The sequence below is a fragment of the Harpia harpyja genome, chromosome 5 (genome assembly GCF_026419915.1).
Source record: "Harpia harpyja isolate bHarHar1 chromosome 5, bHarHar1 primary haplotype, whole genome shotgun sequence".
Classification (NCBI taxonomy): Eukaryota; Metazoa; Chordata; class Aves; order Accipitriformes; family Accipitridae; genus Harpia; species Harpia harpyja.
The window spans coordinates 23,428,374-23,440,923 of NC_068944.1; the positions used below are offsets into that span (position 1 = coordinate 23,428,374).

At 36.9% G+C, this 12,550-nt stretch overlaps 1 protein-coding gene across 5 annotated transcripts in view; it reads right to left on the reverse strand.

Moving 5' to 3' along the window:
- SMCHD1 (structural maintenance of chromosomes flexible hinge domain containing 1) overlaps positions 1–12,550 on the reverse strand; it is a 92,073-nt gene that overhangs the window by 46,745 nt on the left and 32,778 nt on the right. For all 5 annotated transcript variants that reach the window (XR_008235435.1, XM_052788656.1, XM_052788655.1 and 2 more), the window contains 11 exons: positions 12,104–12,197; positions 11,634–11,844; positions 10,677–10,797; positions 10,392–10,575; positions 9,671–9,868; positions 9,426–9,539; positions 8,890–8,996; positions 8,531–8,613; positions 8,276–8,389; positions 4,373–4,450; positions 4,171–4,290 (listed from right to left, as the gene is read on the reverse strand). Coding sequence is in view for 4 of the 5 variants with exons in the window: in XM_052788656.1 (XP_052644616.1) it covers positions 4,171–4,290; positions 4,373–4,450; positions 8,276–8,389; positions 8,531–8,613; positions 8,890–8,996; positions 9,426–9,539; positions 9,671–9,868; positions 10,392–10,575; positions 10,677–10,797; positions 11,634–11,844; positions 12,104–12,197 (1,424 nt within the window). In the remaining variant the exon portion in view is untranslated. The remainder of the gene's footprint in view (positions 1–4,170; positions 4,291–4,372; positions 4,451–8,275; positions 8,390–8,530; positions 8,614–8,889; positions 8,997–9,425; positions 9,540–9,670; positions 9,869–10,391; positions 10,576–10,676; positions 10,798–11,633; positions 11,845–12,103; positions 12,198–12,550) is intronic.

Sequence of the window (12,550 nt, forward strand, 5' to 3'; positions counted from 1 at the left end):
CTAAAGGGTTTGCATTCAAAGCCTCTAGTTTTGCGGAAAAAATAGGAGGCTACTGAAAGCATCTATTTTTTCTTGATCTTCTGGAAACAGATGTTAGCTCTACCTCCTAAACTTGTGATGAAAATATCCATTTCAATATTCAATGCAAAGGAAGTACTATTTTTTGTCCTCCCCAATCTCCGTCTCCCTTGTAGATAAAGCTCACAGAATGGTTGGAGTGGGAAGGGTTCTCTGCAGGTCATCTTATCCGACGCCCTTGCTTCAAGCAGCGCCACCTAGAGCCAGTTGCCCAGGACCATGTCCGGAAAGCTTTTGAATATCCCCAAGAATGGAGACTCCACAACTTCTTGGGCAATCTGTGCCAGTGCTCAGGCAACTTGTGCCAGTGCTTGGTCACCCTCACAGCGAAAAAGTGTTTCCGATATTCAGAGGGAAACTCCTGTGTTTCAGTGTGTGCCCATGCCTCTGGTCCTGTTACTGGGCACCACTGAAAAGAGCCTGGCTCCATCTTCTTTACACTCTTCCTTCAGGTATTTATAGACATTGATAAGATCCCCATGAATCTTCTCTTCTCCAGGCAGAGCAGTGCCAGGTCTCCTAGATATGAGAGTTGCTCCAGTCGTTTCATCACCTTCATGGCCCTTTGCTGGACTGTCTCCAGTATGTCCATGTCTCTTGCTGAAGATACACTCTGCCCCATCATCCAGATCATTAATGAAGACATTAAACAGGATCAGACCCAGTATTGACCCTATTGACCCCTGGGGTAACCACTAGTTACTGGCCTCCAACTAGACTGTGCCATTGATAACCACTCTCCGAGACCAGCCGTTCTGCCAGTCCATACTTCATCAGTTTCTCTATGACTTATGAGAGACAGTGCTGAAAGCCTTACTGAAGTCTAGGTAGTCAACATCTACTACTCACCCCTCATCTATCAAGCTAGTAATTTCATCATAGAAGGTGAATCCATGCTAACTACTGATAATTTTGTCCTTCATGTGCCTGAAAATGGTTTCCAGGATTAGTTGCTCCATCACCTTCCCAGGGATTGAGACAAAGGTGACTAGCCTGTAGTTCTGTGGGTAGTCCTTCTTGCCCTTTTTGAAGACAGGAGTAACATTTGCTTTCCTCCAATCATCAGGCAGTTCTTCCGATTGCCATGATTATTCAATTACTGGAAGTGGCCTTACAATGATATCAGACAGCTTGCTTTGCCTCATGTGTGCACACCCCATCATGGCCCATGGACTTACGTATGACTAGTTTGCTTAGGTATTCCCTGACCTGATCCTCTTCCACTAAGGGTATCTTCCTTGCTCCAGACCTTCCACCAGTCTTTGGGGCCTGGGATTCCTGAAGGTGCATCTTGCTAGTAAGTATCGAGGCAAAGAAGCTGTTCAGTATCTCAACCTTTTCCATGTCCTGTGTCCCCTGCCTCATTCAACAAAGGGCCCACATTTACCCCAGTCATCCTTTTGTCACCTATATACTTATAGAAGCCCATCTTGTTGCCTTTGATACCCCTTGCCAGGGACTCCAGTTTCAATGCAATTGGACTCTGGCTTTCCTAACCCCATCCCTGCATGCTTGGATAGTGTCTCTGTATTCTCCCCAGGTTATCTGTCCCCACTTCCACCTTCTATATACTTCTTTTTTGTGTTGAGTTTTGCCAGGAGCTCCTCATTCATCCATGCAGGCTTCCTCATATTTTTGCCTGACTTCCTATTCATTGGGATGGACTAGACTTGAGCTTGGAGGAGGTGATCTGTGAAGATTAACCAGGTTTCTTGGGCCCCCTTTCCGTCCAGGGCCTTATCCCATGGAACTCCACCAGGCAGATCTTCGAGGAGGCCTAATTTTTCTCTCCTGAAGTCCAGGGTTGTGAGCTTCCTTTTTGCCCCCCTTCCTTTCACGATCCTGAACTCTACTATCTCATGGTCACAGCAGCCAAAGCTGTCTTCAGCCTTCACATCCCCAATGAAACCCTCTTTGTGAGTCCCAGAGTACCTCTCCTTGTTGGTTCCTCTATCACTTGAGTCAGGAAGTTGTCATTGATGCACTCCAGGAATATCCTGGATTGCTTATGCTCTGCTGTGTTGTCTCTCCAGCAGATATTAGGGTGGTTGAAGTCCCCCACGAAGACCAGGGTCTGTGAACATGATGCTGCTTCTGGCTATCTGTAGAAGGCCTCATCCACTTGTTCTTCTTGGTCAAATGACCTATAGCAGACACCCACTACAGTGTCATCCATATTGGTTTGCTCTTTAACCCTCACTCATAAGATCTCAGTTGGCTCATCATCCATCTCCAGGCAGAGCTCCATGCATTCCAGCTGTTGTCTTACATAAAGGGCAACTTCACCTCGTCTTTCTGGTCTGTCTTTCCTAAAAAGCCTGTATCCATTGCAACTTTTCAGTTATGTCAACCACCTCACCATGTCTCCATGATTCTAGCAAGATCATAGCCCTGCTGTCTCTAACTTATCATGTTTATTCCCCATGATGCACGCACTAGGGTACATGCAGTTCACAGAGGCACCAAAGCATGCTGATTTCCCAGAAAGGTTTTGGCGATTTCTCCGTAATGGTGCCATGTAGGCATTTCCTTGCATACATGCAAATGCTAGAGGTGGGCCCACTGCAGCACCATTTTGTTGATTTTGTGATTTTGAGATTTTTCTGTCACTTCATTCCAGGCCCTTTGCTCATCAACCATGTCCATCACTCCCTCACAGGGCTGCTGATAATGCTCTTCCTCCCTTGTCATTCCTAGTTTAATTTCAGCTTGGTTTTTGCCACTTCAGAAAAAGGCAAAGTCACAGCATGGCAAAAGGGCTGAACAAAAGTTTTCCTTTTGAACTGGAGACTGAGAGCAGAGACCAAGAGAAGACCTATTTTTTTAATGTATGTAGGCCACAAATTTTTTTATTACTATATACAAGCACGCTCACATAAAAGGATGAGTCTTGGTGATAAGACAGAGCAAGGGATGTATAATCTGTAGTTAGCATGTATTTTTGCAAACTAATTTAGCAAGTAAATACAGATTTTCTTTAAGATGAATTATGATGTACAGAATCAAAAGTACAGATTTTTTTTTTTTAAATCCTATGAAGTCTCATTTACAGATAACGTATTATTCCTTTACAATTTAAAAATTAATTGTGTTTCATATTGCTGGACAGAAAGAGCGACTTCAAACTAGTCTACAGCTTTACCCCTTTTCATAAATATATGCCTATTTTCCCTGGAAACGAAGTCTTTTCAGCAAAAATAAATAAAACTTCTTCAGTCAGAGAAAGGCTTATAAACAAAAACTAACCAGCCACTAACAGATAAATACACACAAATAAATCAGAAAATAAAATTAACATCTTTGAGGATGAGAGAAACAGGACTAGCAAGGCTGTACCAGAAACATGATGTAACCATACATTGTACATCTTACGGTCTTCAACAGTGTCATTAAAATCAGAATCCGTTAATTTTCTTTAGAAGATATGATCAGTCACATACTATTTTAGGCCACATACATACATATCAGAGTGTATGGCAAGACAGAGTAACACCAGACATATTTAACAGCATTATTTCTATTCTGGTATTCCAGTAAGTATTTTATGATGGTTAATCCAAAGATACACACCTATTATAACTGAATGAGTTTAGTTTTGCATAGGAAACTTCTTTAAAAAAAAAAAAAAAAAAGAGACTTAGATCTCAACATGCATATTTTAAATGCACAACCTGTTTTTGAATGAGTTTCTCTCTGTGGTTTACGCATGAAAGTTGGCCTAACGAACACTAGTTTTATGAAAGAATATTTATGCTAATGGCATCAGGAAAAAGGGTGATTCTAATTAAGAGGAGGTTTATTTTTATCAAGTACATTTAGGAAAGTTCACATCAGAGTAAAGCTTTTAATTCCACCACCACTTTACTTTTTTGTAAAACTGACTGTATAGCAGAGGTGAGACACATTACAGGTGAGATCAAAACCTATTAGACAAAATTTTTTTTTTCTGAAAATAGTTTGTATTTGACAGGCAAATGCTACTTTTCAGTGCTGACAATTACCTCTCAACTAAAACATGAATAATTTTGATATACAATGAATCAAATAGAAACACTAAAAGTAGAAGAAAATTGCCATGACTGAAATTCTTACCTATAATAGTAAATTTAAATGTTTTAGATGGTAGAGGCCTTCCTGCATAAGTGTCTGCATTGCTTTCATTCAATACTACTTGCAGTTTCAAGGTGTAGTTCCCAAGTTTCTGAAGATTTTCTAAACAGAAATACAAATACAATTAGAAAGCAAAAAAAGTAAAATTATAAATAAACTGAAAATATTGCATATGTGAACTTACCCATTTTTTTAAACCAGTACGGCCATTTGCCTCCATGCTGACTGATATGGGAAATAATTTCTTTATTCCCAGTAGGTGCTGAAAAACAAACAATTAGCTACATGTATTTAGATTTTACACCATACTTCTTAATTTTTTCAGGTATTACTATCACTCATTATTAAGTATTACTATCACTTCTAAATCTAATAAATATAAATTCAGCTTCACAATTAATCACATTGATCACAGCTAAAAAAATGAATTCCCTACCTAATCCTATTTTAATTAAAAATTGCTAGCCTCAGACACATTAAACTGAAAGCAGCAGGTTTGTAAAATAGAATTTCATTAGCTCTTTGGTTATATGTTCCCCGTTAAGTCTGAACACTTGTAGGCTGTGCACTCCATACACTGGCAACTGATCGAACTTGACAAATGACCATAACAAATTAGCTTAAATGGGAACAATGGTAAAAATGTGCAGTTGACTGAACATATAATTGAGGAAAAAGAACATTCCTTTTTTGCTCCAAATTATTGTATCTGTCTTTATAAACACTTCTGCAGCATTAAGACACATCCGAAAAGAGAATACACTGAAACTTCCAGGTAATTTTTTAGTGAATGGTACTATAACCTAAGATGAAACCACGAATAAGGTTTATTGTTTGCAACTTCAAGAGGCATTAACATATTTGTTTTTCAAAACATAATTTTGAATAAATACAGAATGTGACTGCAGTAAGACTACACAGATTAAAAAGAAATGCAGTAAAAATACACATTGTTCTATAGCTAAGTACAACTGCTTCAGCTCCTGTTCTTACACCAAGATAAAGTAGCATACACGAGATAAAGTAACAGCTGCCAATTTTCTTAGGCGTATTTCCTTGAATGTGTAATACTGGAAGTATTGGGTTATTAAAATAAATTTTGATGGCGTTTTGTAGCAAGAGCTAATTCAGTTTTCTATACTGGAGAGTTTTCTACCCTTGGTAGTTACTAACACTGAGAAAACAGAACTTCTCAAGTGAGTGCAGTTTTTGTATTGCCACCAAGTTAAACTGAAAGTCTCTCTGTATTATGCAAGATGCACAGCTGGAAGATGTACACCTTTCTTCTTGTATTGCCCCAATACACAGATAATCTAAGGCGGAAATTTATCTATAGGAAGTGAAGAAAGTCTAATACTTCTGTGCATAGTGATACACAAAAGATGACAATAAAATAAATGGGATCTTGGAAGAGGACAAATGAGAAAACCCTGGCTTTTAAAGGCAGGGCTGTTATGTTCTGATGTTCTCTTCTGAAAGAGGAGACAATCCCAAGAGCAGTTCTGCACAAGAAAGTTATCAGGTATGTCCACTGCTGCTGTTGTGGTCTCTGTGATGAAGAAACATCCTGATGTTTTATTTGAACAACAGACTAAGTTATTTCAGTGGAGCCACGTGCAAAGATTTAGAACTGTCTTCGGAATTTATTCATTTTTTCCTTTCCTAGAGGAAAAGCCCTTCAAACACTTTGTATTAGTAGTGATTAATGAGCTCTCCTCCGTTGTTTTGCTAGAAAGCACCATTGGCACTTCCTAACCACCATGTTCTTTTCTTGACACTTCCACACAAACCTATTTATGAATATTAACAGTTTCCCTACAATCACCGAGATACAGAACGCTGCACTTGGTGCAAACTGTGTACCACCAACAGCACAAGAAATTAAATGGGGCTAGGGAGGGAGACGGAGAGACACGCATCTGAAGAGCATCTCCCATTGTGGTTTACAGGAGAGAAGTGACAAGATAATTGTTTGGTCAGAAGAACAGTCAATTAAGTTCTAAAATAAATACTTCGGTGATGAAAACACTTTGCTGAAGAGCTCAAAAACCTGAAAAGATGCCTCACTATTGCCACAGATTGCCACAGCACCTATTTGAGTATTTTAACAGAGATACCTGCAATTTTATTGAGTAATTGGAAGTGTTTTAAAAATAATATTCTGAGATAGAAATGGTTATTTCTCAGACACACCTTAGACAAGAATCACCCAGGCATGACTTTGAAAAAAAAACCACCAAACTTCCCAGAACCCAGCTTTCCTGGCAGCCCCCTCTGTCTTGGCAGCCTCCTTCCACCAACCCTAACATGAAATTTTAGAGTGAGCCTTAGAGACACAACCTGCTGGTGGCCCAGGAAAAAACCCAAAACATCCAAACAAGCAAAACAAAAAAACCCCCCTGGCAGTCCATGCCTCCTTTGGCAGATACTTTCTGTAGGCAGTCTCTTTCTCTTTACCCTACTCTTTCATTTGGTAGCCCATTTCTGTTCCTGCTCCACCTAGACTCTTCAGCTTTCTCTTTTTCTCAGCTCTAACCCATAACCCCAACCTTATTTTTTGGCCAAACCTTACAAGCCCTAGATAAAAAATTTCTCATATCCCAGCTGTCTTGCCAGCCCTCGCTTCCCTTGTCCAAACCTTGGACAAGGTGCTCCTGCCATGGCCCATACAAGAAGTTTCTCACAGTCTAGTTCTCCTGCTATCCCACCCTTTCCTTTGGCAGCTTTTATCTCCACTGGACCCCTCGACTTTCTTATTCTCTCAACCATAATTCAGACCCTAATTTTGAATTGAACTTTGTATAAGGCTCCCCAGTAACAGACCAGATAAGATGTTTCTCATAGCTCAACTCTCTTGGCAGTCTGCAGTATATTTTGCCAGGTACTCCACTCCTCAAAAGTGAAGAGAAACTTTTTGTACATTGTAAGATGTTTGCTGTTGGCCTTCATATGGGTGTAACCACTTTAGTACAAATGAGAGCTTTATATTCTAAGAAAGACTAGGGGTTTGAGTTTGACAGGTGTGCCATGCTCAAACTGTCACTTGCAGGACTTACTCATTGTTCTGGTGAAAAACAGTGGGATTATCCTAGTGATGCCTAAACTGACTAGAGACAAAAGTTAAGATAGGAAGCAGTAAAAACAGTTATAAGTACAAATTTCCATCAATGAATCAAAGTGGTCAGGAGACACGAAAGGTCTGAAGATAGACGTTTCAGTGATCGGAGGCAAAGGGCAAACTTAACTTTATTCTTCCCAGCAACACCACTGACAAAACACCATGCCTCTTTCAAGTTTATACATCCTGTCGTCGTGATGGTCTACCTTAATTAAGGTTGCAAAACACTGATTTGTTGCCCAGGCTGTTGGCAAATAGTCTGATAATCTGTATTTCATGAACACGTTTTTTCAGTTCCAACTTCTTCATGCCCCGGCACACTACCTTGGACAATGGACATGCACAGCAGGCAGTCCCCGTACAACAAGTGCCATTAAAATACCATGTGTAGTCTTATGACACATATACTAAACTGAAGCTAAGATACTTCCATTTGGTTTCCTTTGACATGTATCACTACAGTAACCTCAGTGCTTCTGAAGGGTATTTTTACAACTCTTATCAGACAAAGGAATCGGATTTTCCTATTGTATATGGAAAGAAACAAGGCAAACAAAATTTTAAGTTCCTAAAAATTTCAAATATATTTGACACGTGCAGGATTGGAGTCTTCAGAGAATTCAGTGTTCTAATTTTGTGTTCAACACACAACTGAGTAATTTCAGTTGCCTCGGAGAGAATGCAATTCTTCAACAAATGCAATATAAGAATACCAAGTGAAGCACCCATAAAATGCAAAGCACATAGCATTAAGACATTAAGCTTTGGCATTGAAGCAATTGTCATTTCATGAAATGTGGCTTTGGAGTACTACATGCTCTGATGGAATATTGTCCTTAAAATTAAAAGCTATATCTATCCATCTATGAAATTCTAGTATGTATTATATGCATATATACACAGAAATTTATTATCCATTATGCATTTTTAAAATAATAAAGACTCATTTAAATATACTGAAATACTTACAATGTAAAATAACCTTGAGTTCAACAAGAAGTTTCTTTGAACCTCCGTGGCTTGTACCTGGAAGTTTTTGCATTGCTTCTCCTTTTTTATTCAAAATTTCTATTCTTAATGCTCCTGTATTTAAAAGAAAAATTATGGACATTTAAAATAACCTGTGATTGGAGATTTTTGTATGCTTATTTTTTTAACAAGAGTGCATAATATAATTCTAAATTGACATTTTACTTTTTTAGTATTTGGAAGAATAAAATATACCTATTGGTGTACCAGCAAATCTTGTTTCATTTGGTAATAACTCATCTCCTTCAGGCCATGTTACTGATAATTTGTCAGGAAGTCTAGTGAAAAAGAAAGAATGAACAGTTTTCCTGTGAGTTAAAAAACAGGGTAATTTATCTTTAGTAGAATACACATGAAGCTATTTTTTGGGGGAAAGAAACCCCAAACCTGAACTATTTCTTCTCGGTTTAGAGTTCTAGGTTTTTTTTGTTTCTGCTGAAACAGCTGACTGCTTTCCCATTTGGGAATAAAACTGAACATTTTTGTGTTCCTGAAGAAATACTAAAATTGTTATTAGGAACTCCACAAGTAAATAATTACAATTTAGAGCTTACCTTGCCATTTCATCCTCTATGTATTTTTTAACAGCTTTGTCAGACACTGTTCTGTCAAGTTTTGAGATTGGAACAGTTTTCATTTCAGCATACAATGCCTGAGGTTCCTGAAAAAAAATTTAGCGCAGTTATAAACAGCCAGATTATAGTATGTCAGAGAAGAAATACCTCTCTATCAAGGGACTGGACAAGTAGACATAGACATAATGCAATATGCTAACAAATACTACGTGGTGACTCCACAAGACACTGTTCTAAAATTTGCTGAAATCACAAGGGTTAAGAATGGATAAACAACATACTATTGATACCAACTGTGATACTCTATTTCATATGCAAATTTAAATAAATCAGATCATTGATCATGAATAATAATTTTAATATGCTTACATTAAAACTAATGTAACTAAGCAGTTGAAAAATACCATAATTTTCAACAGTTATTTGAAAGTCGTTTAAATAAGTCTGACCTGGGATTATGTTTAAAGATTCCATAGGCATACTAGGTGTGTGAATTCTTTTTATATTTGTCTTACCAAAGCAATTTGAACCTCTCCTCCAGTGGCAAATATATCCCCATCATGGTCTCCATACAAAAAAAATTTCTCAATACTTCCATAGAATATTGGAAGAGTCTTAACAGTTTTCACCTGTAAAGCAAAGACAATTGTCAGTACATTGTTTCTACATCAAATGTACAGTAGTTGCCTTTTATAGCATTCAAATGCTTTATTACAAAACAAACAAACAAAACCCCAACACCAGTGAGCAACTAACTTACCAGCTGTCCAGTTTTGTATGTTTTCCCATCCCACTCTATTGCAGCATACATTGTCCAAGGGCTCTGCATTCTTTTGGATGGTAAATCAGTACGTGTAGTTATTCCTTTAAAGACTGTGAATTTTATCTGTTTGTCATATTTTTCATGACAGTCTTTGAGCCACAAAGCAAATTCTCTGTCAATTTTCATTCGCTGCTCCTATAAAGAGTTTACAAAAGAAATACATACTATTAACGTATTACAAAATTTAAATCTGACAACTTCAGAATTATAAACAATTATAAGAGTACAGTGATATTGTATGCAAAAAAAAAAGGATTCTTCAGCTTGGAAACACTACAAAATTCTAGGAAAGCTACACTTCAAGACAGAGAAAGTGTTTCCCCCAGCACCCATATTCCTCTAAGAAGGGGGTCTTTCCACAAAAACTGTCATATAACAACTAGATATTATTTAAGAAAATAAAAGGAAAAAGACTAACTCTTATTTTTTCAGATTTAAAGAGTCGGCTTTACTACTCTGAGAGTAGTAAAGTAGTACTTTACTACTAAAACTGGGAGAAGTGTCTGCTACAAAGTCCTGCAAAAGTGTCCAAGGTGAAAGTTCTTCAGAAACGGGTCAATATGCAGTGACATGAACAAATGTCCAGTGAGTAAAGGTTTCTGTATCATATGCATTAAACTTTTCCAAGAAGAAATACTTAACAGAATAAAATGATCACCTGTCCATTGAAGATTCTTGTGAACAGAGTATTCTTATCTTTTAGCTTCAGCTCCAGATCCATGAAAGTGAGTTTGTTTGTGCTGACCTGGAACTTATCATTGGTAAATAATGCACCAGAAATTCTGTTGTAGCACTCAATTGGTGCCAATCCTCTCTTCTTTGGAGGAGCACACCACTCAAAACTTAAACAAAAGGAGAAAGACATTAAACCCCTTTTTTATAAAGAGAGGTTTACATTATAGAAAGAGACTGGTTTACATTGTAGAAACAGATTACCACTTACTCTTCCACAGTTGTGTATGGTATTAATCTTCCATTCCAAAAACATTCAAAAATAGGCCTTTTTCCTCTGGCACCCTTTTCTACTATAAAGCAGTCTTCATCATCGTCATCATCGTTTAATTCTTGATTAAAAAGAAGACAGTCTCCATGAATACATTTCTTTAAAAAACTAATATCAAAAACCAGAGCAGTCTAAATTAAGGATTATCTATACTTATTAAGTTAGGCACAGTAGCAGTACACATGATCTCAAGCTAGGTATATATAATATTAGGATTTTTTTTTTCTGTTTAAGAAATACCAAGCAGAAAAACTAAGGAAAGCTAAGGAAAAAAATTTAAACAGGGATTGAATAATATTACCAAATTTGCAAATTTCAAATTTGAATAAATATTACTTATCCCCCTTAGTTACAACTGATGTTCTTCTAATATCAGAAAATCTTGTCACAATTAAACTCAAGATTTGTTTTGTCAAAAAAAAAAAAAAATCACCAACACAAATTATTTTAAACCCTAGCATCTGAAAACTCATTAAGGCTGGATAAAACAAATTTTAAATTAAGGACTTAGACTAAATGTTGTCCTCTGAGGTATTCTGATGTTAGAAATCTCTTGAATCAAACTACTGGTGTTTCATTACTTTCTCGGAGCAAAGATCTAACAGTCACGAAAGTCAAAATGTTTCAATCAGAGTGCATTCCATGAGAGTTTATAGTTTGAAATCAGATGGTGTTATGTCAAAGAACAGGTTTACATGAATGAGTTACCACAACAGCCAATTTTCTCACAGGGTTCATTCATCCAAAAGGATGTGAACTTTTCTGTTCCGCCAGAACCCAAATTAGATAACAACTTGCACTTCAATTTAAATTGTTCTAGTTTCTATTTCATTAAAACATTTAGAGTGGTAGGATTGTCTGTAACAGGACTGATAAGCTGCATAACATTTCACTCACTTGATGGAAAACATGGATCATCAGGGTATGTTTCTTTATCATACAGGAAGGGATGATATCGGATGATGCCTTCCACTATACCTTCTCCTTCAACATGTGCCTTAAACTCAAAACTATCTGCTGCAGTATTTATATACAAAGTCTGCATGTCATCTTTGATCTCCCTAAGATTGACAATCTTTGGTACTTTTCCTTTTTCAAACATTGAAATCTGGAAAAAAATAAAACAAGTTGATTTTCCTTAGGCAAAAAACCCTACAGTAATTAGCATTTGTGACACTTACCTTAACTGTTAGCAAAATGAAATAGTTCCTATGCTCCAATGATAAATAGTATTACTTTTTACAAATTAAATTACATACATATCTTAAAATGCTGCTGTAGTTCAAAATGCATGATTAAAGAGAAACAGGCACAATATGAAATGTTGCCTTCAAAGAATTTTGACTACTAAGTATAAAACTTCTTACCTGAATGTCGATGTTGTTGAAAGGGCTTATGTCTTTTGTTATAGCATTAGTTTCATTTCCTTTTGGTCCATGGATGTAATAGTGATAGATATGTCTGAAATACATTTTAAATGAAAAGTAAATCTCAGAAAGTGAAATTTTAAAATTTCAAAATTTTCAAAAATCTAGATAAACTTGCATTTTTATTAAAATATAACTGGTTCATTGCATTGTTATAAATCAACTCCACGACAACACGTATATGTGGTACAGAAGATTTACTAAAGGGAGTGACTCTTTTTCACTCTTTTCAACTCTCATCTCTTTCATGCACAATCATACTAAGATCAATTTTTTGATAAAATACAAAATGTAAACTAATAAAACTACTGTAATTTGTACTACACTCTGGAGATTAAAAAGATCTAGAGCCAAAAAACTTCCCACATATTGTTTCTGATATCAGCT